Below are 24,569 nucleotides of genomic sequence, written 5' to 3' on the forward strand. Positions count from 1 at the left end.
GATGAAAGATTGAAATATAAGTCACCTATTGCCACATGACACATCAGATGAGACTTCATTTCCATTTCTGTGTCTTGCAGAGAAGCATGGCTTCTATTCACAGAAGCAGTGGCATCAGATGGGATCAATGGTTAGTGGTCCCAGTAATGTCAAGGACTGGATTTTACCCTAAAAGAAGATGTAACACCGAGGGTGGAGGGAAAGATAAAGAGAGACTTTGAAAAGCCATATTGCTGGCTCACTGTTTGGGTGCAAAGTGCAACAGGGATGCCCTTCTGCCAGGATAGGTATCTATCAAAGGAGAACTGTTTGTTATAAAGACAAATTCCACTGTCCCAGTTTAAGTATGAGCACTGCTTGGATGCAGCAGTATGTGGGCGTCTTTGCTCCTTTCAGCGTTCTCACTCAGAGTGAGACAAAGTCTCATTATCATTTATGCAGCATGAGCCATAATTTGGATTGATGTGACTGCTGTTTAATGCAAAGCATTCGTTTCCCCTTGTACAATAAAAGTACTTAATTTTGTTCATCAATGTATTGTGCAATTAATTCAGCCCTGCTTATTATAATCCTGGGCTTGCATGTCATGGACTCAAGGGACTTAGAAATGTCTTAATGATCTCATGGATATGAAAACAGTGAGAGCTATGATAGACATTATGCATTTGCACGTCTCTCACACCTATCTGATCTGGGGGGGGTGGCTCTTTTTTTTTTTTTATCTCTGCTTTGCTTTGCTTGTACCTTGTAAATTGCCTCTCTGTGTAACCTGCTGTCTCTGTTCCCTTCCCTAGGCTTGATAACTCAAAGCAACATAAACATGGTGAGAAAGATAAGCAGCAGCTTAAAGAAGACCTGCAGGGAGAAGCAGACAACCCAGGAGACCAGAAACAGGATACAGAGATTTTTCTGACTAGAAGACTGCTCCAGGTGAGTTCAGCTCACTGCAACTAATATCCAGCAATTAGCTGCTTTATGTCAAATATATCGGTGGTATGTCTTGTGCAGGCTGAGTAAAAACCTAACACACAACTGGCTTCCTTCCTGACAGCATAGAAGTGAGGCTAATAAGGCAAAAATGCTTTCCTTTGCGTTTTCAGGACACGGTACCCTTGGTGGGTAAGGTGATAGCAATTCCATGGGGAAGTAGAAGAGCTAATACAATTCCTCCTGCTGTCCTTATCTAGCCCGTGGGGATGGACACAAGCTCACCCCTCACAGTTCTGCCCTTCTCATCCCTCACTTGGGGTATAGTTTGAAGGTAACTAAAAACTGCAGCTGACACCAATGCCTTTGAGTTGTGCTCCTGGCTACGGAGCTGAGAGCAATGAAGGCATCAGCTCAGCACAAATCCATATATTATCAATAGCACCTTTCTGAATAAGCAGTGGGGAAGGGCATAAAGAAGTTGTCCTTGGCTCTACAAACTCCCTTTTAAATCCCAATGGGAAATCAGCAAGCAGAAACATTATTCGGATTGGAGGGGAAACTGAAGGCATTTTGCAATGTCGGAGGGGAGCCTCCTGCAAATTCACTGCAAAACAGTCTATGGCAAGATGATTTGGGGAGTGGAGAGGGTTACATTAATGTGATATCTTGACAAGCGCGCTTGAAAGTAATTTCCAGTCTCAGCAAGGAAGGGCTGCTCCTCTGTTTTTCTAAAAATCTAACTAAAGCTTTGAGATGTAATTGAGGGACTACTCTTCAAGATTCACTGGCACTCTAGAAGGTGAACTGACATACAAGGTTTGTGGGCTACGTATGATAACACTGAACATTCCAAGAAAACAAAAGGCCTCATTTTTCCTGATAAAAAAGATATAAAATGAATGCCTTTTCCTGGCTTTATGTAGCAGAGAGTGACTGGCATGGTGGTATAGCATGGATTTGAAATTGAAGCACTTTCACAGACTGTGGATTGACAACAGGGTGATTACTGGGGGCAGGGGGAGGAGAGAGGGTTTCAATAAAACACCCCCAAGCTAAAATGAATGCAGACTATTACAGACCTGAGACAGAATGATTCCCAAGTGTTTTAATTTGTGCTTCCACTCCTTGTCTCTCTTGCAGTCATCATTTTGGCAACTGCCAGCAACATCCCTGAGATTCGGCAGCATTTGCAGAGCAGGCAGCTGCTGAGATGATTATGTCAAATCAGCACGCTGTCCTTTCTTTTCCATGTCTAATGATTCTCACCCTTGGAGAAATGGTTTAAAATGATGCATAACCCTTGGACTCATTGTGAGGCTGCTAACAGCAGTAGCTGTAGAGCAGGAGTTTGGGTGGGACTCTGTCACTCACCTTTCTTGTATGTATGCCCTGCAATTAACTTTAAAAATTATTCCACAGTGCCCTGCTATGGCTGGTTTGGGCCTGATCCAAAGTCCTTTCAAGACAATAGAATATCTTGCAACAGCTCTGGCTTAAGCTCTCCGGGGGCGATAGAGAAGCTGAGCTTGTGTGAATTCTTAATTTGAGTTTCTCAAACAATCAGTTGAGAAGAACATATAAATCAAGACTTGCTTGACATTCGTGTCTCTCTTGTTCAGACCTAATGCCCCCAAAGGCAGAACTGTCACTGACTGCACTGTGACTGGGAGATACTGGGAAGGAAGGGGAAAGTTGCTAAATGTAACCCAGTGATACTATCGCTCTGCAGCTGCTGTCATGCCCTTGAGACAGCACAAAGCAGCACTAAAAAGCTTTGCTACATTCAGAAGTGGGATGTATTTGTTGTAGAAATGTTGCCCTAGGGTTTTATATCACAGGCTGGTATTGCATTCTACACCTTAGCATGTTATTTACTCAACAGCTTTCCTTTGCACTGCAATTGCGAAGTCAGTAGTTGATCTGGCTGATACATAAATTGGGTTGTCTGATTCTTTTCACACTGCTGTGGCTGTGCAGCATGCGCCTGGTGCTGCTGCTCACCCTTTCTGCTTCACCTCTGCAACATCATAGTTTGATTCAGAAAGAGCGAATCTCAGTCATGGGCTCTTTTTCTGAAACTCCAGTGTGAACAATCAATCCAGTAATCCTGTGACTTGATTTATAAAAATTAACTCAATTTGTACTGACCTTACACATTTAACTAATCCCACCAATCAAGAATGATCTGTTCTTTATATTCACAGTTAATAGCAAACCCAAAGCTGCAAAAGCAAGGGCTGAAGAAGCAAGCCTCCTTTTGGAGTCTGAAAGCTGTGGCTTAAAATTCAGACTTGCTGCTTAAACCTGCTTGTATTTCACATGATTTGCACCACAGCCTTGCCCAAAACACTGCCCAGGATCCTACAAGGATTTTGTGTATTGTATGGGGCAATGAATACCTGGATCACCAAGGATAAAGACCCCTGCAAAATTTCCTGCTTCCTTTCAATTGCACAGTTCCAACCATATCTCAGTTGCTATACTGGAAAGCAGTGTGGTATCAAAACCTGGCTTTGATAATGGCTGTGCACGTGATTCTCATCTGGTGTCACACAGACCAGGGTTTGAGAGCTCTGCCATTGACTGTGATCAATTAAGGCCTTTTTCCCTTTATGCTTCCACTGACAATAGCAGTGCCAGCACCACCCACTATTCTGTATCTGGGCTGAGGGTGAGGCTGCATTTCTCTCTCTGGGTTAACAAATTGTACCCCTGCTGCCATGGCATAGAGCTGGAGCCAAACCACCTTTCTTTACTCCTGCCTTTTGGGCTAAGACTGTAATGCTGTAAGCAGAAATTGAAATAGCTACATCCATCCCAGTGGCAGGTTTTGCCTAAATGCTTCTTTACAAATTCCTCCTTTAGTGTACCTCCCAGCAGTGCAGGTGTATGCGGGTCAGAACTAATATTGCATTCATAATGTATCTCTGTAGTCATGACTGGGCACTCGTCACATTAGAGGCATAAACTATTATGCTAGCAGCATTTGAGTGAATATACAATGCACTAACATTACAACAGAAACAGGAGTGCAAAATGGAGATTTGCCTACCTAAGTGGAACATGGAGTTTTAGGGAAGCAGTATAAAGAGGAGTCTGACCACAGCACCAGGATTAATATTTCTGTTCCTACAAAAAGTGCTCCAGGTTCTTGAATATAAAAGGCTTCAGAGCTGTCTCTCACCAGAAGCTAAAGTATTGGGGCATTAACAGTAGAAGAGAACATCTTTACCAGCTAACACTTTTACCACAGGTAGCTTGTGTTGCTCCAATGTATCACTGAAGTCAGTAATATAAAGAAGTTTTAAACATCTGGATGGCTATACCGGGCAGAAACTGATTGTTAGCTGCAATTTGAGTGAGGATACAGGGAAGCTTGGATCCTCAATTTGGGTAGAGAAATTTTCCTACCCAGTGGCACACTTGCTCTGTGTGATTACCTGAAGTCATCAGTGCTACCTGCTGGCCAACTCCCCTGTAGGCCTTTTTGGCTCTTGCCACATCCTTAGGTGCAGTCAAAGAAGTGGAAGAGTTGCACAAAGGCTGTCTATCATATCTTTATTTACATATCATGGAAACACACATGCAACATGTCACAGGATTAACTACAGTGGAACAGTCTGTCCCTAACTCCTGTTAACCAAAAACTTTATTTTTGGCTCACTAGGAAAACTATCACTTCCCCAGAAAGCTCCTAAAAATAATCATTAAAAATAACAGACTTGGAAGGGTAACTAAATGAGTGAGAGCTGCAGGCTGGGATGTCTTGCCACATCCTTGCAGAAACCAGGTGGTTCTCTGGAAGCAAGAAAGGAAGGAAGGAGTGGGACTGGGTGGTCCCAGAGAAGACAGGTAGGAAGTGGTAGGGCGTAACAGCTAGGGAATATCTGTCTGTGCATGAACAAAGGATAGACAAGAGCTCTGTCAGAGGGTCCCCTCCCACCTAGGCAGCCAGCTTCCTGCTGATCCCATCTGTTTCCCGATTCCCATCTTTGGTTCCACCTGGAAGCTACAAGTTTCCTATCCTCTAGGAACCTCTGATCTTTAAGGAGGATCTACCTTTCTTCTCAAGCAATAATTAAGGGGTAAAGTTTAAGCTCACATCCCCTTTGACCTGAAGGATCTTTCATATCTTGCCTCTGTTGAGAGGAGGAGATGAAACTGCAGAATGTTTTCCTGCCAGAACCATCAGAACAGTAGTCATGATCATCTCTTACTAACGGGGAGAGGGGGACCCAGCTCAATGGCAGGAATGTGCTGAGGGAAGGGAGCGGGGGGAATACAGTCTTGGTATGAAAAAGGCTGAGGCCACTCTATTTATAATTAACATGAGCTTCAGTCTAGTTGGAACCTGGCACATTCGGAGCCTGCAGCTTCAGTCATTTGCTTGACTTTTTCCTCTAATTCTCATTGCTAGGTATGAACAGTTTGACCCCAGCTCCTGACCATCCAGGCAGGAGTCCCACCCTCCTAAACATTAATGAATGATCCCTGCTCTCCGTTGGCCGATTCAGGCTCCACGCAGCGCCCTTTCCTCCGGGTCACTCTTCGGTTCCGGTGGAATTTGGCATAACAGCGTAGCCCTATGGAAAAGACATGCATAAGTGAGCAGGAGGGACCAGGGCTCACTACAGCAGCTGACATCAAACAATTAGCTCTGAGCCTCAGTTTGTGACAGGGCCGGCTGCTGTGGGGACAGTCCCGGGGCTGGGAAGCCTGGGCTGTGTCAAATGAGGTGGCAGAGAAACACCTCACATGGGCAGGGCACATTGCTTTCTGGGCCCTGATATCCTGTTTGGCTCACTGTTCTGGTTTGGGCTTCATTGGCTCAGGCAGGTTTCACTGGTTTTTTGAAACACCAATGAATTATCCTGATTGTTTCCAGTCATTTTATGGAAGCCCTGCTTGGTTTCCCCCTATTACTTCCCATTACTGTCTAAGTGATCTCTCCATTGGGAAATTACTATAGACTTAAGTGCAGCAGCAATGGCTAGGGAGCTCCCCTTGCTATTTATTTCTCTGAATCTTCGGGAGAGGAGGGAAACGACTTTGAAGCATTATTACTGGGAGGTCTGATCCAAAGCTCACTGCTAATCTCCTTCAGTTTCTCTGGTTTTGATGCTCAAAGTGGAGGGTCTGAAGGAAGCTATCTGACATAGCATTGATGAATACTAAGGGGGTGGGGGGAGGCATTTTATTTATAAAAAATATGAGTACATATTCTCCCATGGCAGTGGAAGGCAATGGGAGCCTCTGGTCAAGGTAACTCATTGGTTTCTGGCACTGATAGATTTATGTTTCGGTCTCTGTTATCTGACTTCGTTACACTAGAATGCATAGCTCGTTGGGCCAGACAGGATGCAGCCTATGTGTAAATAATTCTCATGAAAGCCCTGATTTTCAACAGCCCAGGATCCGGTCACTGGAATTGGCAGGGGCTGATTTGATCATCCTAGAAACTGCAACTCTTTCTACTTCCAGAGCAGGCAGAAGATAGCAACAGTGCCAGCACCCCCAAAGCAGGGGAGGCTGAGGATTTATAGCTTTTATAATGAGACAGCCCATAAACTGTCCTTGAGTACTCGTACACGGGAGACCTGGCCAATGTCACAGGTCACTGAGCAGCCTTTTGGAGTGCATGTCTCTGGGCTATGTTGAGACTGGCTACCTTAAAGCTGGGTTTCTGCCCCTCATTATCAATCCCCCCAGGGCAGTCTGGCCTCCCAGAAGGACAGCACACAAGATCAGAGATCTGCTTTTATCTAAGCATCTTGTCTATCTTATCTGGACCCTTCATCTCTGGGGATCTTTTTAATGCTACAGAGGATGCACATTTGGCATCAACTTACAAATAGTTCAAGTATAAAGCAGGGCCAGGGGCAGCCCTCGTTAGGCTTGCAAAAACAGTTTTCTAGGCTGATCTGTCAGAACATCACATCGTCTCTGATGAGGACTTGAGGTGTTACACAACACGCCCAAGGTGAAGACTATTGTTTAACGTTGCAACTCCAGGAAAGCAGTCTGTTTAACTGGTTAAAAAGTAGGTGAATGACCTGGTCAAAGTCACTAGGTACCTAACACAGGTCACAAAACTTGGCAACCCGAGTTTTGTTCTGGCAGAAAAGACCCAGTGGCTGGACCTGATCCTGAACATGTTTAGACTAGAAGAGTGCCTTTCAACATCTTCATAATGCAATGGTCTGTTAAAGGCTGCTGTGGATTCTTCAGAAATAGTTTTAAGAAACAAGAGTCTGTGTCATGCCCACGCCTATGAAATTGCTATAAGTTCAGTTGAAATTAACTCAGGAAAGCCATATTAGGCATAATGTTAGGTAAAACAAGGGTAGTGGTCCATTTTTGTAACCTGTGATACTTGCAAACACCATTGAAGTGTTAAAATATTGTGGCTTCTTCTGTTAGGCTTGTAGATATCAGGATTTTTGTTTTCAAGAAAGAAAACAAGATATCCTGGATGACTCAACGGTCACATTGTGAGTCAATGGCAGGGAAAGGCTAAGAGCAGCAGAGCTTGGCTCCTATTTTCACGAACAAACCACTATCCCAAGTCAATGCAGCCAACTACAAAGCCAGCTAGAAGAGAGAGAGCAAAGAACTGAACTCACCTTCAGTGCACATACAGTCATCGTAACATTTGTTGTTAAGGCCTCGATTGTGTGGTTTGCAGAGGTGTTCACGCAAGTCACAGCAAGAGCCTGCAATGCAGAAACAAGGGTCAGCACAACTCATTTATCCCCTTCCCTTGTAGGGCTACTGATACCCATGACAGTGCATTGGTACAGACATCATCTGTTCCCACAACACGCCTAGAGAGCCTTTGCCCTTCCCTCTGCATACCACTTCCTATCAATATTAGAAATCAGGATACTTGTATTAGAACATGGGCTGAATTTCAAACAATCTTGTGTTTGGAGAAATGACTCTACCAAGCCGATCCTCACCTGGGAGGCAGTCAAGGTGATGATCACATGGCTCTCCTTCAGCCGTCACAGTTTCATTTCCACTGTTGGGGCTCTTACTGCGCCGTTTTTCTAAGGAAGAAAACAGATGCTGATAGAAAATTTCATGCTACTATTTTTAGTTGGGAGACCATGTAGTTCCAGGGTAAAAACAGCTTCAAATTTCAAGAGTTTGAACTCTAAACTTTCATAGTCTAATCTCCTCCCTATTTCTCAACCCTCCATCTATCATTTCTCCTCTGCCCTGAAACTATGCATCCAAAATGAGAAACAATCAGAAACTGAACACAAAACACAATCAGCATTGTGCTTTTTCTCTCTTTCCCCACCACTATGATCTCACATCCTTCAGCACATCTGCGAACACTAACCGTGGGACAAGTCTTACAGAATGGTAATTTGGGAAAGAGGACAGGGAGGTTTAGCACCTTTCTTTTTAGCAGATGGCCACATTTCTGGTTTGAGATCCTCATAATCTGTCCAGTCAAAGAGTGCCATATCTAGGGTGGGCATCACATCCCCATCTTGCCTGAGGCGGGCCTGCAAACCACAAGAAACCAAACAGACAACAGATTACGCTTCTGTAGTGACACTGAAGTCTTAGCAAATTTTTCTGGTGCTTTTAGATGTTCAGAAGCCTTTATGATCCCTCCGTTCCTGCCTCATCTTGTCCACTGGGGATTCTTGGCATCTCATTTTCAAAAGGGAAGAGCTTTCCCTTGTTGCAGCTGAAGGCAAGAGGGAAGTTTCCACTGCTTCTATGTGAGGACAAAAGGTGAGCAAGGAGCATTAGGACATGCTGCCTCTCCAGCCACATGCTCCTGCTGCCTCTCTGGTCCTTGAAGCTGAGTGAAGATGGCTAGCTAAGGGAGAGGTAGGGCAGGGAAGAGAAGCAACTAAAGGAACCATTTATGAAGATGAGGTGTTTAGATGTCTCCAAGACAGAGAGCTGTCTTTGAGGGAGGGCTTTGGTGTTAAGCAAGCACTTTAACTGGAAAAAAAACCCAGAAACCGGACCTTATCTGCAGGAGATTTCTGTCGGTGTCAGAAGTACAGTGCAGTTACCAGCTGTCTCTTTACCTGTGACCGTGGTGATGTGGCTGGAAGAACAGGAGGCTCTTCTGTGGAAACAGCTAGTTCTAGTGCAGTGATGAGGAGCATGGTGGGAGTCAGACTTGTAGCTTCCTCTGCCTGAAGGTTTTGAAACTGTTCTTCAAAGCTTTCAGGTTTCTTGTACAAGGAGCTTGGCCCAACATCAGGAGTCTTCCCTGCAGAGGGCAACAGGTACAGTAGCATTAGCTTTTTCATCCCTTTTCTCCCTGTGTGCCATAGATTTGAGTGAAAGGAATTCAGATTTCATCCAGCCACTGGCCAGTGTTCCACCACCCTGAGCTGCTGTTTAGACCAGTCATATGCTACTAAATTAACTTGATAGGCCAGATCCAGAGTATATGCATCTTGATTTTTACACACTTAAGTGTGTAAAGCGTGTAAGATACATAATCATACCTTCTTGAAGATACGTCTATCTCTTTCTTAAGTAGTAAAGGGTTTCTTCTTCTGGTCTCAAGAGTCCAAAATGCACCTGTTCAACCATTTTTAAACCAATGGATTAAGCTGCTGCAAATACCTGTGAACACACCCTTATTTGATTTTAGTAGTGGGTTATTTCAATTTAGCTCAAGTCAGGAACTACCTAACCTGAAAAGAAAATATCTTCACAACCTGATCCCTGCTTTTCCAAAGTATTAATTTAAATATAGACCTGAAGTTAAACCAAAGAAACAAGTCCTGTTTTGTAGTCTGAAAATACTGCTTCAAAACAGCTTTGTTCCATACTCTTCTATATTGCTCAAGTCGTTTAGTCAATGCCCCGAAAAAACAATAGAGTTTTCTTACTGATGCAGGGAGGAGTGATAGCTGGGACTCAGGGATACTGACACCCAGATTGTCAAATAGCATAGACTGACAAAACTGCCTGGCTTTCACAGAACTAAAGATTTACCATTACCACACTGAGCATACCATACCACAGAGACACATACCCACAACTTGACCTGCAAAGGAAAGCAGTCCCAGTCAAAAACAGGCAACATTTTGAAGCAATTAGTGCAATATCACATATGCAAAATGTATGGTTTTTTGTAGCTCAGCATAAATGTAGACCAATACAAGCTCTGATGAGAGGAAACTGACTTTCAAGCAAAGTAGGGGTTTTGTATCATTTGTAATTCTGGTCATGTTTTGAAGTCAGTGGAGAGACTAAGCCTGGCTTAGACATGTTTGCTCATAAATTGAACCATTTGCTAAAAAAGCAAAAAACTAAAGCAGGCCACCCCAAAACAACCCCTCAGGTCCTAGGAACTTTCAGAGTCCCCCTGTAAGGCAAACCAGGTCATTTTCACAAAATTGCAGCCAGCAGTAAAAACCTCTGGTTCTGGAGTTCCCCTTTTTTCTTGTGCCTCTTTTGTTTGGCAGATTTCTCCCCAGAGCAGGCACAGATCCCACACCCTCCACACACCCATGTGGCTCAACCACAGCTGCATCTTCTTGCCCTCATACAAGTGACACTCATTTCCAGGGACCCAACAGCCTCAGCTTCCCCTGGAGCTCAAATACCTCTGTGGTGTTTCAGCCTGTCCCTGCGGCTGTGTCGGCGATGCTCTCGGTTCTGCTTCTTTCCTCTCTCAGACCCAGGGGACTGGTTCTCCCTCTCAGGATACGGGAACTCAAACCCCAGGAACACATCCTTATTCTGTTTCAGGGCTGCTGGCTGTCCCTCTGCCGCCAGCTCTTCCACACCTGGAGCTCCGCTACCCATTCTGAGAGCCTCTTCCCCAGCCAGCTGCCCTCTAGAAGCCACGGCATGGACCCTCTCTTTCTTGGCCAAGCCATGCTTGTGGTGGTGTCCACTTCTGGGCTGCTGCTGCCACATCTCTTGGTTCTGAAGATGGTTGTTGTTCTCTGGGACATTTTTGAGCTTTGTGCCAGGGTCCAGTGAGACTGCAAGACTGATGTCGGAAAGAACCAGCACACACAGGAAGAGGAAAGGAGAAAAGGTGGAAGAAGTTGCCATAATCCTGGGTGCTCTGCCTCACCTGCAATTAAAAAATAAAAGAGGAAAAAGAAAAAGTAACTGACTTCTAGAAGCTGTAAAGGCAAGCAAGATTCAGACTTAGGATACTTAGATGAAAACAGTTATGCTGTCCAGAGCTGGAATGGAGTTTTTCCCTCCTTGGTTACCTCCTCCTTTCCCAACCCTGGTTACAGCAGCTGAGACACACGTGCAGGGCCTGCAGGGCTGAAAGGTCCCAGTTTCATGTGCAAATGAGGGCCATCAATCAGTAGGACATTTCCCTTTGATTACTCACAAGCCCCCCTACCCTCCCATTCACAGCCTACCATCTGAGGGGCTGGGGAGGCTGGCTCCTGCCAGCCACAGCTCCGGAGCCGCCCGCACAGCACCAGCTGTCTGGCTAGGGCTGCTTGCTGCCAGGTTGGCATCCTGGGCCTGGCTGGCACGGGCCCCTCCTCACAGCTGGTTTCCTTGCAATGAAGATGTCAGGATGAACAGAACTGGAGGCAGATGGTGGCCTCACAGGACCAGCAACAGCCCTGAGCAGCTCAAGGCAGGGAGACATGTGCATGCACTCACATGCTGCTTCAGGGTAGCTGTAACTGGTCAAGGGAAAAAAAACACACTGGAAATTTTGGAATGATACCTCACAGCATAGCAGAGAGACAATATCTGCTGCTGTCAGCAGAACAGAGGATGCTGATCTAAAGATCAAGGGGCAGGGAGGCAGTCTGAGTTTTCTCTAGCTTGTCCCACTTTCCTTTCTTGACCCTGCGCAGGTCACTTCAGCTCACCCCACCAAGGTGAGCCTGTCACTGCAAGAGGGCAATTTAAGTCCAAAGAACACTGAGACTGAGTCCCTCAGCACAGTGGCTGCAGACTGTTCTCATTCATTCTGCTTCACTGTAATATTTTTGAGGGTCTTCCTTCATCCCTGTATTTGTGTAATAAGACATGGCTTTGGGACACTGCACAAGTCAGTGCTTTCTCTAAGTCATTCTCCCCTGTCCTTTCCCACAAAAAGGGGAAAGGGTTTTTTCAGCATTTCCAGTGCAGTCTTTCACTTTGGGGTAGCTTTCTTAGACTGTCTCTCTCAATCTGGGCAGCATGAAGGCATTCTTAAAGCCAAGAGTTCCCTGTGACACTGACTGTCAGAAAACCAGGCCTATGCTTACATTTGAGAAATACTGTCACAAAGTTACAGCCACAGCTCTTCACTCAACCTCCTCCCCATTTTTCCTGCACCCAAGCCCCCAGCTGCACCTCATTTCCATCTGTCTGTTCACCAGCTGAACTGTATTGCTGCAGAATTACAACAGCTTGTACTCTTTCCTCCACACGCTTCGCTGCTCGACCAGCCATTGTCACCTGTGAAGGGCAGCAGGTAACATCCTTTGAGGCCAATCTCCATGCCTTTTTGTGGAGCTGACAGGACACACCCTAAGATTGCCTCGCTTTCCTTTTCTTTCAGCCTGGGACACGGGTGGAATGTCTTGAGTCAATGATAACTCTGCCATCATAGCAGCCCCAGCCTTGTAGAGCATCTGGGGAGTTGAGAGGGAGATGTCTTCATCCTCTTAACTGAAAAGCCTGCTCACTCACTCACTCACCAGACAATTCTGCTTTTCCAAGATTCATCTCTGTTATTGCTCAGAGCCCAGGAGCAAATATTCAGTTCAGACCTCCCCTGGAAAGAGGTAGGCAGCACAGGGGCCTTCTCTTTAATGCAGTGTCTGAAAAGCAGGTCTTTCTACTGGCCACAAAGGACAACAAACTCCTACTTGAGGACTGATTTGGGAGGTGCTGCATAGCTCATTTGCTGAAGGTGTAACACTATGAAGTGGTATTTTATTGGCAGCTACCTGCAGCAAAGGAAAACCAGACCAAAAGCTAAATCTATTAAAACAACACTTGAAGTCCTGCTTTAAAACCAATGGAACAAATAGCAACCAGGCAAAACGCAAGCTCTGCATCCACAGTCTTTGTTTTTTCCTAGGATTTTCTGTTTAAGAACCAGGCAAACTAGCTGGATCAAGGCATCACTCAGAACAACTCAAAGAGCTAGACACAGCATCTTACCTTTTCATCTGTAGGCAAAATACCAAGAGGAGAGAACAAGTGCAGAGAGCGCGAGGCAGCTGTCTCCAGTCTCACTCACAGAGACACAGGCCCTTTGATGGTGAACCCGACAGACAGATTAGCTGCAGATTCTGGTTTTCAGCAGGAGCTAGGAAGCAGCTAAATGCTGCAGGGCAGTTAAACAAAAGGTCTGCTTCAAAGTGTAGGGGGCATTTATTTAAGCTGCCTAGCTGTCTTGTTGGCATGACACAGGATGAAAATGCAGCTAGAGCATGTGGGTTGCCTCGTCTCTGCACTGGCTGAGAGGGCAGGCTAACATGCTGTGTTCCTGTGTCACTGGGAGTCTTGCGTTAATAATGCAGATAAGTACCTGTACTGCACTATTGTCCAGGGAGAGCTGAGCTGTCCACCAAACCAAAATGGTGCATGGACAAGTTTGGGTACCTTGGGTTAATGTAACACTGCTGTCCTAGAGGCGCAGAAGCCCCAGCCTTCTTTTATCCGCTTGCTTCCATGCCCTGATCTATCTTTAATGTCAGAAACCTCTTCCTACCTCCTTCCTTTTTCTTACCCTACAGAAGCCATTAAAGTCATACTTCCAAAAGGCAGCTAGACAGCACAACAGCATCCCTGGTACCCCTTAGTGCTCAGGTTCCTCAATGTCTGAGCACCCAAGTAAATTCCACCCTCTCCTCTGCAGGACCACAGTCCACAAAAGAAGCCCTGGGTTTGTTGCTGTAGGTGACAGTAATGCTCTCACACTGCTGAGGCACCCTTTCTCCAAAAGCTGAAATCCTGCCCTGAGACCTATGCCAGGCAGAAAGAAGTCTGACTTTGTGAGGAGATGCCTTTCCTACACTGATCTAAACCAATGAGTTTAAATTATGAGTTCAGAATCCATCCTCTTCTTAGGATTTGTATATTAATAAAGGAAATAGCTGAAGTACTTACCAAGTTAAGCTACCCCTGTAGTTCTTCACAACGCCAGACCTGCATCCTCCTTGCTCCACCCACAGCCTTGCACTTCCTTTATATAACCCCAGGATTACAAGCCACCTGCCTTCTGAGGTAGGAAATCTGCCTACTAACAAGAAAATGTGCGAAGCACAGATAAGGTCTGAGAGCTACCTAGGGTGCCAGCTCAGGGCTGATGAGTGAGTTGCAGTGCTGTCTCTCAGCTGCTGTTTCTTATCCATTTCGGGTTAGTAGTGGATGGTCACAATCTTGTACGGGAAATTGGAGGTGGGAAGGGGTTGCATCTTGGGTAACTTTCCCTGTGGGCAGTCTCCTCCGGACTTGTGATAAAATTGCTATTACTCAGGTCTCCGCTTGTAATTCTGCAAGGCAGCCACAGACTGAGCAGATACACAGAAACTCAGGCAGTCCTATAAATAGGGTTATATCACCTTGGCTCTGAAATAGGCTCTGAAACCGCTCCTGCTGCATTTGTTTTGTATTTGACAAAGCAGGAACTTTGTCTACATATTCAGATTCAGACATTTAGATTGTCTACATATTCAGATTCACATATCTCACTTAAAACATGATACCTGACAGTTCTAGCTTTAACTTTTCACATAGGTTCTTCATGTCACATCCAAGAGGAACAAAACTCTTGGACCCAGAAATAGAGAATATCAAGATCCTTTATCACCCCAGAACACAAATGATGCAGTTTGTATGCTCGAGGGCTGAACCAAGCTAGACCCCAGCACATACGCTGGGCCAGATTTGGCTCTGATAAGCTCAGACTTTGGCAGGCGTGCGTAAAGATTTCCTGGGCTCCAGACAATCCCAAGCTGCAGCAACAGACAAACTGTATGTGCATCTACATGGGTGTTGTGTGTATGTGCGTGTGTGGCAGGGATGAGGATGATAGACAATAAACCCAGTTTTGTGTGCCAGGCTCCCTGTAAATAAGCCATAGGGTGATGGATGGGCTTGGGAAGGCCTGAAGCAGAATGGACAGGGTAGGTTCTATGGTGGCTGACATGCAGAGAGCTGGCTGGAGCCAGGAGGATGGCATTGTGCAGATAAATGAGATTGCACTTCCCTGCTGGGTCTCTTTCCATCTGTTTTTCTGTTTCTGGAGGCAAATGCTGGGAAGCTTCACAAACAATCTGCTAAGAGACCTTCCCATTTCAAAGGGGTCTCTCCCAGCTTTCTAGGGTCCCCAAAAGCAGATAGGTAATCTTATATGCACCCTTCTCTTTTCCTCCCCAGGGCAAAAGTAGTAGTACTTTTTCCTCTCCAATATTTCTTGCACACTCACATAGTAAACATTTTTTTTTTTTGCTGCTGGCCCAAACATCCTTGGGATAACAGAGCAGCAAAGTCCTCGGCTCACAGGTCTCCAGTTCTTTTGGGTCCCTTTTTGGAGCTGCCCTCCTTTCTAAGGTTTCCTGTATCCATCGTCACCTTTCCTCCCTACCTTGCCATTCATATATATCTGACTCCACAGTTTCCTTGTCCCTCGTGACTCTGGTGGGAGAGTTCCCCTGTGCAGATATTTAGGCTAGGCTACTCGAATCCCACCCCCACCCCCCTTTGAAACATCTGCTTTTGTTTGCCTGTGTTTTTTTCTCTCACAAATTCACTAATTGCACTAACGGCACAAGAGACAGAACATAGAGATTCAGGCTTGCAGGGGGTTGAGTAGTAGCTGTAGCTGCCCCTGTGCTTCCACAAAACATCTCTCTGGGGCAACTCGTATCCAGTGGCTACTGGAAATTCGTTGATGGTCTAGAACTGGGGCTCTGTTTTTGCTGACCCACTGGCGCAGGCAATCCCTTCCCCTCACCAGGCAGCCCTGGCCGACAGACTGCTCTCTGCCCTCCTAACCACCGAGGACAGAAGCGGTTTGTTCACGCAGCACGACCTGGGGAATACCTTTCCTGCAGTCCAGACTTGCGAGTAAGCTGGCAGCTTGTACTTGCCACAGTCACTGCTAAGCTCCAGCACCCTGGCGCAGATGAACACTGGACAGCTTGCAAAGCCAAGTCACTATGTGCCTCGCGCCTTCAGCCTCAGCCATGCCACCCTTTCCCCTGTGCCTACCCAGACCTGCACAGAGAGCTTCGCTGTGCTCGGTGGCCGGGTGTGAGCAGGGAGCGCGCAGCACCAACATCCTCCAGGGACCGAGCAGCCCAGCGAGTCCCGTATTGAAGGGGAAGAGGGGCACATGCATGAATATGCAGAACCCTCTGCTCTGCTTCCCTCTGGGACTTCACGGAGTGGCTGACACAGCCATCATAGGCGACCTGCTATCAAACAGAGGCTACTCTACCCAATAATGAGATTAAAATAGCAATGAGTCTGAGATTAGCATCCAAGATATAGTCGCTTGCTGTCAGCACAGCAGAGGAGGCTCTCCAGTTTAATGCACAATGCTTAGTGACAAATGAGACACAATCAATAGAAAAAGGTCATTGCTCACCCGGCTGGAAAGCACCCGCCAGTGTGACAGGGAAGAATGGGGGCAGATTTGGTCCGATCTTCGGGGTTGGGGGCGGGGGGGGGGACACGGACGGACGGGACGGAGAGGGGAGAAGCGGATGTGTCCCGACTGGCAGAACAGTTAGGCTGTGCTTTCAACATTTTTCCTTGCATGTCATTCTCACTTTGAACCAAACGTGTAGGATTAATGCCTCCTTCTGTAAGGGAGAGGAGATGGGAATACAAACCCATTTCCATTAAACCCTCTGGCTGACGGAAGACTTCAGGTGTGAATTGGATAAATGTCACTTAAATCCTACATGATGAATTACTAGCTGTAACAAACCATTAACTGATGCCAAATTGATTTAATTCAGAAACGAGATCTCACTTCTATCAACAGAGGAAGAGCAGAGAATCACCGGTGGGTACCCAGGGGCTGGGCGCACGGCAGCGCGCGGCTCTGCCAGCACAATGACTCGGTGGGAAAGGCTGCCCTCGCCCCCGGGCCACCGGCCCCCCAGCTCTGGCTCAGGGCCAGGGCACCCCGGGGGTGGGCGAGGGGCTCGGCAGCCACCTGCGGGGGGGCGACCTCTGTCCGAGGCGACTCGGCTCCCCGGGAGGGAACCGCGCCTCGGGAGCTCGCGCGCAGGAGCCCCTGAAGCAGCCGGGACTCGCAGCAGGGTGGCGGGACGCGACCTCCGAAGCCCCCCCGCACCCCCCCCTCCCACCCCCGGACGGTGCTGCCCATGGCGCCGGGGGGCAGAGCCCCGAGCCCGCCGCCCGCGGGGCTGCCTGGAGGCACCGCGCACCGGCGCTGCCCGAGCGCGGCTGCCAGCGCCCGGCAGCACCGGGGCGGCGGTGCTGGGGGTCCCCGTCGCCCCCAGCCTTTGTTTCCCGTGGGGCGCACCGAAAGTGGGAAAGCGCCCCCCGCCGCTCCCCAGCCCCCGCGAAAGCAAAGGGAAAGGGGCTGGGAAGCGCGCCCCCCGCCCCCCGGCCCGGCGCGGGGCGCCAGCGCTGCCTACCTGTCGGGGCTCCGGGGGCGCGCCGGGCCCGGCGGGCAGGGCAGGGCAGCGGCTGTGCGTGCGGCGGGAGCGCGGGCAGGCTGCGGGGCAGGGGGTGTTCAGACCCGGCAGGAGGAGGGGGAGGAGGAGGAGGCGGAGGAGGAGACAGGGGGAAGGCAGTGGGGGAATGTGGAGGAACTGGGGACGCCGGGAATCCCGGGGGAGCGGGGTGCATGGTGCGGGCGGAGCGGGGCTGGGAGGGGCGCGGGATGCTGCGGGGGGTGCGGGACAATGCGAGGGGCGCACGGTGCGGGGTGCCCGGTGCGGGGCGGGCGGAGGGGTGCGGGGGTGCGGGGGTGCGCGCTCCCGCGGGGCCGGGGCAGGAGCGGTCCGTGCCCCGGGCGGGGACCGGGCAGACAAAGGCCGGAGACAAAGGCGGCCCGGCCCGGGGCGGAGGGGGGTGTGTGGGGTGTGCAGCCAGGCCCCCGCTCACCTGCGCCGCACGGCGGGGCGGGCACGGCGTCCCCGCTTCCCGCAGGGCCCCCCGCGCCGTACGGGAGCGGGGTGGCAAACCGGACCGGGGCCCGGCGTACCCCCCTCCCCGCCGCGACGGAGGGGGTCTGCGGCCGGGAGCCCGCGGGGGGCGGCTGCGGGGGGCGCGGGCGCGGCGGGGACCGGTCCATGCCCCCGCCCCGCCGCCGCTCCTCCCGCCGCCAGGGGGCGCTCGGGCCGCCTGCCGCTCTGACGTCACACGCCCGCGCCGCCGCCCGGCCACCCGCGCTGGCGCCGCGCGTGTGCGGCGGTAACGGGCAGCGGTGAGGGGCAGCGGCGGCCGGGGGGAGCCGGGGCGGGGCAGCGGGCTCCCCTGCGGGCGGGGCGGGCGGGTCTAGGCGGTCACGGTCACTGGGGATCCCCGGTAGCACGGAGGGCTGTGCTGAGGGGAGCCCTGTTGCGGGGGCAGCGGCTCGGGAGTGCGGGCCGGAGCCGCGAGGCGGGGCCGTGGTTGTGGGGCGCAGCCAGGTGACTGCTCTGGCGGGGGTCCGTGGGGGGCAGCTCTGCGTGAGGGGGGTGATGCCTGGGTGAGGCCGTGGCCCTCAGCCTCTGCAGACACCGGTGGTTACGCTGCTCCGGTACGGAGCGTCTGTACAGATGGAGTCACCGCGGCTGGGGTGCTAGAGAGATGCTTCGGTATCTTAAATTTTATTTATTGTAGCCAATCGCTAGTATTCCAGGCAGTCATTGTATCCAGTGGCAAGGTTCTGATCTCAAAAAGGAGAGGACAGTAGCTCCCTGTTTTGTGAAGGCTGAATTTACTCTTTGTAGGCCTGAAAACCATGGCTCGTTGCAGCAGACGCAGGCTGCAACCTGGGGGCTGAGCGGCTGGCTGGGCCGCCTGCGGCTTGCCGGAGGGCTGTGCGAGACCCCGGTGTTCCCAACGGAGCAACACGGAGCAACACGCCCGGTGCTGCGGCGGCACTGAAAGACACGGTTTAGGAACAGTGGTGCTGCCGTTAGTGGTTGGTTTGCATGCACGCAAGGAGTATGGCTAGGGCAATGACACAAGACTTGTTAAAATAGAAAATTATACACACAGTAGCTTGAAATGTGTAAGGCCTGGGCTCTACCGTGTAAGCGGAGTTGGAAAGTTGAACGGCCAGCTGTTGGGTTGTTGGCACTCAATTTGGTACAAGGATGTGCTGCCCTTTACAATTGTCACAAATTTCAGGCTCCCTGGGGGAGCGGTCATGACATCAACCTGTCAGAGCTCAAGCAGTGTCTGGGTGATGCACTTAGTCATGTATTTTAGTTTTAGGTAGTCCTGTGAGGAGCACAGAGTCTGACTCCATGATCCTTATGGGTCCCTTCCAACTGAAGATATTCCGTGAACCTGCGTGAGAGATGCCACGTTAATTATGCAGCTGTGCAGGGTTTGGTGTCCCTGGGAGTAGAGAGAGACTCTGGAGCTGGTGGTGATGGACAGCAGATGAGAACCTGTGTTGTGTAGTGTCAATGGAAGATGTGGATCCTAGCCCGAACAAGCAATGTTTCACGGTGGTGTGAGACTAAATCCATAAAACTGAGGAGTTCTTGTGTCATAATTGGACATAGGTGTTAGAAAAGGGGTATGGTCCAGTATGTTACAAGAACACTTGTGTGTTTTTTTTAAAAAAAAAGTATTCCTTGTGCTACTAAAAAGCGATTGTCTAAACTTTCCTGTGTCTTAGGAATCCTGAAGTCTCCAGTCCTAGCAAAATGTATCAAAAAGGGAGGGAGAGAGTGAGGAACTGTGAACTGGACAGCTTTTTGCTTTTTTTTTTTTTTAATTAAAACCCAGGTAAAAGCCCCAGGAATTAAATTACTCATCATCTATCAGTCTGAGGTGTGAGCCAGAGCACAGCAACAATGCCATCTTTGCACTTTTGCAAAGTTTTTGCACCGCAGGTGATTTCTGACGATGTATCGTTGGTTATGGAGGGTGCTTAAACCTTGCACGTGGGCCCTGCAGATTTGTTGTGGCAGTGTTCGTAGGCTTGTGAGTAAGCACAGAGAGCACTTTGTTGGGTCTGAGCGCAGCAGCACTAGGGAATGGATGGCTCCGTGAGCTGACTGTGTTAATAATACAGGGGCCAGAGGATAAACGTTGCTTTTGTGATTGCTTTCAGGTTCTGGGAAAGATGACCACTCTCACGCGGCAGGACCTTAACTTTGGGCAAGGTAATGCTTTTGCTGAGCTGCAAACCAGTATGCCTGCAAGGCCTGTCGGTGCATGAGCTCGTGGGATTGTTGGAGGGTTGCTCTATCCCTAAACTTCTGCAGCTAAGGGGAAGCAGGTGAAATTTATGCAGGGAAAAATGCCTTAAAAAAAATAAAATTCCTACGAGTACATGGTATTACTCTGCACACTTCCCCCCCTCCCCTCTTCAGCATCCTTTACTTTTGTTTTTCAGTGGTTGCAGATGTTCTTTCAGAATTTCTGGAAGTCGCTGTGCACCTTATCTTATATGTCAGAGAAGTTTACCCTATTGGGATCTTTCAGAAGAGGAAAAAATACAATGTACCTGTCCAGGTAGGAGATTTTCCTGGAAGCTGACAGCCACGTGGACAAGCAAAATAGCAGGGATCAGTCAACACCTGAACAAACTAAATCACTTGCAGAGTTTGTTTTAATGTGCAAACTCATTTTTGAAGAGAACTTAGTTCCTGTCAAAAGGGAAAACAGCCCTGTGGCTGAGGATACAGCTGTACTCATGGAACAAGCAGATCATGGACAACAGTAGTAGAAGGCTCCCCCAGCTATGTGCAGTAAGGTAACATGAAAGCATGCTTCCTGGGAAGTAGAGATGGTTGGAATATACTATTCCCAATATAGTGCAACTGTGTGGGTACAGTGATCTGCCTCAGCTAATTAACCCTTCCATGAAAGAGTTACTGGTTTGAATTGGCAACTCAGTGGTGAAAAATGCTATTTGAAATGTGACTCAAGTGCCTGGTAACACCCTGGTGCTTCTGTTTAAATCTTGCCGTGTAGCATTGTCCTGGTTCACGTCAGAATGCAGCTCTGACTGTTCCCTGTATTTGCTACAGATGTCCTGCCACCCGGAGCTGAACCAGTACATCCAGGACACGCTGCACTGTGTGAAGCCACTGCTCGAGAAGGTAAGGTTATATCAGGGGCCTGGCAAAAGTACTGCAAGTGGGTTTGATAGAAAGTAAGAGAACATAAATACTGCCTTCTTTACAAATTAGCATATACGATATACTAGCTGATAAAGTTACTAACAGAAATAAAAATAACATCCATAAACTTACTTTGCAGTCGAGACCCTGCCTTACTGCTGATCGTTGGCATTTAGTTGCATCCAATACATGCACCTGAGGATATATATACATCTATATATTTTCAGTTAATCATCCTACATGTTAACTTAATGTTCTGCTTTTGAACATTTTAAGTGTGAGCACCTGTCTGGCAGAATAGTTGGAGTGCTTTGCTGTAAGCCAGCAATCAAAGGCAGTTTCAAACTCTAGGTTTTGTAAGAGAAAGGTGTGACCATATGAAACATTTCCAGATGTAGGGTGCTGGCAGATTTTGTGTTCTCTGCTCTTTACAGACAACCCTAACGCACATTTAGAGACTGGAAATAGGTCGATTCTACATTGCGGTGGTACAAAGCTGCTGTATTTGGCCATCAGTCTAAGTGTGTCTTAACTTCTTCCTCATTGTACGTTCCTGAGTGATGCAGTGAGATGGCTGTACATTTTCTCCTTTGTTCCAAAACCGTATCTAGAGAAGCATACTGTTTAGTGTACTTCATCTCCCTGGGCCTTCCTGATAAGCCAACATCGAGCAAAAAGTGGCTTTGCAAAAGCATTTTTTTCTGGTCAGCAAGAATAATCTGACAGTGCTCAGGCTTTGGATAACTGCTGGTGCTCTGAGCCACAATAAGTAAGCATACTCCCAGTTTACCAGAAGCATGCAAAGTGCACTGGGGGTAGAAGACAGCTTGTTTTAAGGCAGGTATTTTTCGATCTTCTTGCAGAATGACGTGGAGAAAGTTGTAGTTGTAATCCTGGATAAAGAGCACCACCCTGTGGAGAGATTTGTCTTTGAGATCACCCAGCCACCCCTCCTTTCCATTAGGTAAAGTTTCCCTTGCTGCCTGCCCAGGGTGTCCCACACCTGCCTCTGCAGAGCTGCTCTGGAGGCAGCTCCAGGCCGCAGCGCTCTGCTGCATGCCAGTAACATGCTGTCTCCTCAACAGTTCAGAGTCCCTGCTGTCCCATGTGGAGCAGCTACTGCGTGCCTTCATCCTGAAGATCAGCGTGTGCGATGCTGTGCTTGACAACAACCCCCCAGGTAGACGTCCACGGAGCCCAACCGCGTGGCATTGCTTGACTTAGACAGTAGGCAGCGTCCGACCCTCTGCTGGTTGTCCCCTGCTCTGGAGTCTCCTGTTTCTCTTGCAGGTTGCACCTTCACGGTTCTGGTTCACACACGGGAGGCTGCCACACGGAACATGGAGAAGATCCAGGTGATAAAGGTGAGTGATTGTGAGCAGCCGAGCAAGCTGCAGAGCAAAGTCTGGAAGTTGCAGAGTTTTGGCCTCTCTAAGGCTAAGGCCACTGGGTGTTTTGAAGTTTGCTTCACATGATGCACTTCACAACTTTGCTATCAGTATGTTACAATGGTTCCTGCTGGTGAGGTGACTGAGCACATTCACCACACGCTGGCCACAATTGCAGGCAGTAGCTGCTTCAATGTCTGACCAGATTGTAACAATACTTCCCACACAATGCCTGCTCAGCCACTTGAAAGTACTCTGACATACAGGTACTTGAATTTCATCAACAACAAAAAAAAGCCCTTGTCCCACATCCACTATGTGTGGGTGGCTGATTCTTTGTAAGTAGCAAGGAAGACTAAGATTCAACTAACTAGCAGGTTTGGGGTACACAAAGACATTGGATCTTGATGATAAGTGGGTGCAAATCTTTTTTAAAGCAAGATTACTTTTTTTAAGAATCCTTGCTTAGGTGCAGGGAAATGTATGTCCCCTGAGCCAAGTTGTTTTGGGTGTCCTGCACAATAAATAAAGCTAGTGAAGTGTAAATTGTTTCAAAACGGAGGTCTGCTCTGTACTGCTTAGTAATGGAAACTGGTAGTGTAGTAGGCCAGCCTTTAAACTTGCAAAGCAGGACAGAAATCCACGCTCTTGAGTGTTTTGGAGTTTGAGTTAAATGCTGGTGTAGCGAATAGAGCATGCTAGCTTAGGACAGCTAAGAGTATCCTTTAAAGAAGTGAGATGTCACCTTTGGAGTAAGTACAGCAGGTTAACATCACAGTTTGATGCTGTAACTGAAGATAATTATACAGAGTCTCAGGGCCACACGTGCAAGTGTTAAGTTTTGCTGTTATGAAAGGTTTGAGTTACCCATTTTTCCCCTCGGCCATTAGATCTCTCATTCACTTAATGCTGACCTAGTGCTGAGAAAGAGCTCACCTTACAGCGTCTGCCAGCCCCTCTGCAAGTAAAATGCCTTCTGTTCCTGCCCCCAGGATTTCCCGTGGATCCTCGCTGATGAACAAGACGTGCACATGCATGAACCCCGGCTTATTCCCCTGAAAACAATGACATCTGATATCTTAAAGGTGAGCAGAGCGTGCTGGCCCAGGAGGTGGCTGAAACCGCGTGTAGTTCCAAGCTTTGTCTGCTCTGACACCAGCGCTGCGGTTTTCTTTAGGGCAACCGTTTTAATACTGCTGAGCAGTAGCTTAGTCTTGCCAGTGCCTGTGCCAGTAACCAACACAGGGCAAGGCTTCTCGTAATAAAAAGGGAAACGGGGTTATGGGAGGAGGTACAACCTCTTCCTATTCAGCCTGTTGCAGACACTTTTTTTTTTTCCATTCACCAGTACCCACTGGATATAAAATGGAACTGATGCTTGCTTCTCTCCTCCAGATGCAGCTATATGTAGAAGAGCGAGCCCACAAAGGCACTTGATTTCAAATCTTCCTTGCCTTCAAGCCTCATCTGATCTTCCAGTGGAATAAGATCTCTCACAAACCATACCTTGACAACTGTCTCTTCAGCTGGCCTTCTGGGTGAATGTAGAGCAGCTGCTGCCTCTTTATTTCAAGTGCTCTTACCACTGTATATAGAACTGACTTGGAATGTGGAGCCACAGCCTGTTCCCATGTACATTCATGTGTGAGTATAGGTTTTGTTACCGTGACCCCCTGGGGGCAGGATATAGGTGACTGCAGCGTGCAGCTCGTGCTTTGTACAAATCTAGTTCTCACCTTAATAGGGCATCTCCATTGCCCACTGGTGGTGATACACAGCGATCTGTTACGTGCTCCGCTGCAGCAATGGACTCGTGCCGAGGGTGAGTGAGGCCTTACGTAGTGTCTGTCCACTGTGACTGTCCTGAGTAGTCTTCAATAAATATTAAATTTTACCCCAGCTGAACCAGGCTGAGTTCTGTCCAAATCAGCCTCCCCCCTGAAATGACGAAGTGTATCTATCTTGTGTGGAGCTTTCTGTTCCATGTGGGGCTTCCACCACT

At 48.5% G+C, this 24,569-nt stretch overlaps 2 protein-coding genes across 8 annotated transcripts; one reads left to right on the forward strand and one right to left on the reverse strand.

Annotated features, from left to right (window-relative positions):
- The first annotated feature begins 907 nt into the window (after window positions 1–907).
- Window positions 908–24,461, forward strand: MAD2L2 (mitotic arrest deficient 2 like 2). 4 transcript variants are annotated; one of them, XR_008746382.1, is made up of 10 exons: window positions 18,238–18,316; window positions 20,165–20,216; window positions 20,450–20,568; window positions 21,087–21,158; window positions 22,043–22,143; window positions 22,265–22,359; window positions 22,470–22,543; window positions 23,560–23,652; window positions 23,963–24,211; window positions 24,312–24,461. XR_008746382.1 is itself a non-coding variant. In XM_005229603.4 (9 exons), the coding sequence occupies exons 2-9, from the start codon at window positions 20,177–20,179 to the stop codon at window positions 24,002–24,004; spliced, it is 636 nt and encodes a 211-aa protein (XP_005229660.1). In that variant the 5' UTR covers window positions 908–930; window positions 20,165–20,176; the 3' UTR covers window positions 24,005–24,461. The 4 variants fall into 4 exon arrangements, 3 of the variants coding, with proteins under 3 accessions (XP_005229660.1, XP_055655155.1, XP_055655156.1); XM_005229603.4 differs by lacking the exon at window positions 18,238–18,316 and adding an exon at window positions 908–930 and having other exon boundaries at window positions 23,963–24,461; XM_055799180.1 differs by having other exon boundaries at window positions 23,963–24,461.
- Window positions 4,107–18,187, reverse strand: DRAXIN (dorsal inhibitory axon guidance protein). 4 transcript variants are annotated; one of them, XM_055799173.1, is made up of 8 exons: window positions 17,995–18,187; window positions 17,523–17,602; window positions 10,527–11,005; window positions 8,988–9,175; window positions 8,336–8,447; window positions 7,890–7,979; window positions 7,554–7,643; window positions 4,107–5,513 (listed from the first exon to the last, which is right to left on the reverse strand). In XM_055799173.1, the coding sequence occupies exons 3-8, from the start codon at window positions 10,981–10,983 to the stop codon at window positions 5,401–5,403; spliced, it is 1,050 nt and encodes a 349-aa protein (XP_055655148.1). In that variant the 5' UTR covers window positions 10,984–11,005; window positions 17,523–17,602; window positions 17,995–18,187; the 3' UTR covers window positions 4,107–5,400. The 4 variants fall into 4 exon arrangements, with proteins under 4 accessions (XP_055655148.1, XP_055655149.1, XP_055655147.1 ...); XM_055799174.1 differs by lacking the exon at window positions 17,523–17,602; XM_055799172.1 differs by lacking the exon at window positions 17,995–18,187 and having other exon boundaries at window positions 17,523–17,966.
- Window positions 24,462–24,569: the final 108 nt, after the last annotated feature.

Source organism: Falco peregrinus, chromosome 3, assembly GCF_023634155.1.
Source record: "Falco peregrinus isolate bFalPer1 chromosome 3, bFalPer1.pri, whole genome shotgun sequence".
Taxonomy (NCBI): domain Eukaryota; kingdom Metazoa; phylum Chordata; class Aves; order Falconiformes; family Falconidae; genus Falco; species Falco peregrinus.

What these genes read in the sequence shown, in the direction of transcription:
- DRAXIN (XM_055799174.1), bottom strand. Translation starts at nt 10,983, where the DNA reads ATGGCAACTTCTTCCACCTTTTCTCCTTTCCTCTTCCTGTGTGTGCTG. An exon ending in GCCATCTGCTAAAAAGAAAG is followed by an intron (nt 7,980 to 8,335) that starts GTGCTAAACCTC and finishes TTTCTTCCTTAG; the next exon opens with AAAAACGGCGCAGTAAGAGC. An exon ending in TCACCTTGACTGCCTCCCAG is followed by an intron (nt 7,644 to 7,889) that starts GTGAGGATCGGC and finishes TCTGCATTGCAG; the next exon opens with GCTCTTGCTGTGACTTGCGT.
- MAD2L2 (XM_005229603.4), top strand. Translation starts at nt 20,177, where the DNA reads ATGACCACTCTCACGCGGCAGGACCTTAACTTTGGGCAAG. An exon ending in CCACCCCTCCTTTCCATTAG is followed by an intron (nt 22,144 to 22,264) that starts GTAAAGTTTCCC and finishes TCTCCTCAACAG; the next exon opens with TTCAGAGTCCCTGCTGTCCC. An exon ending in TGACATCTGATATCTTAAAG is followed by an intron (nt 23,653 to 23,962) that starts GTGAGCAGAGCG and finishes TCTCTCCTCCAG; the next exon opens with ATGCAGCTATATGTAGAAGA.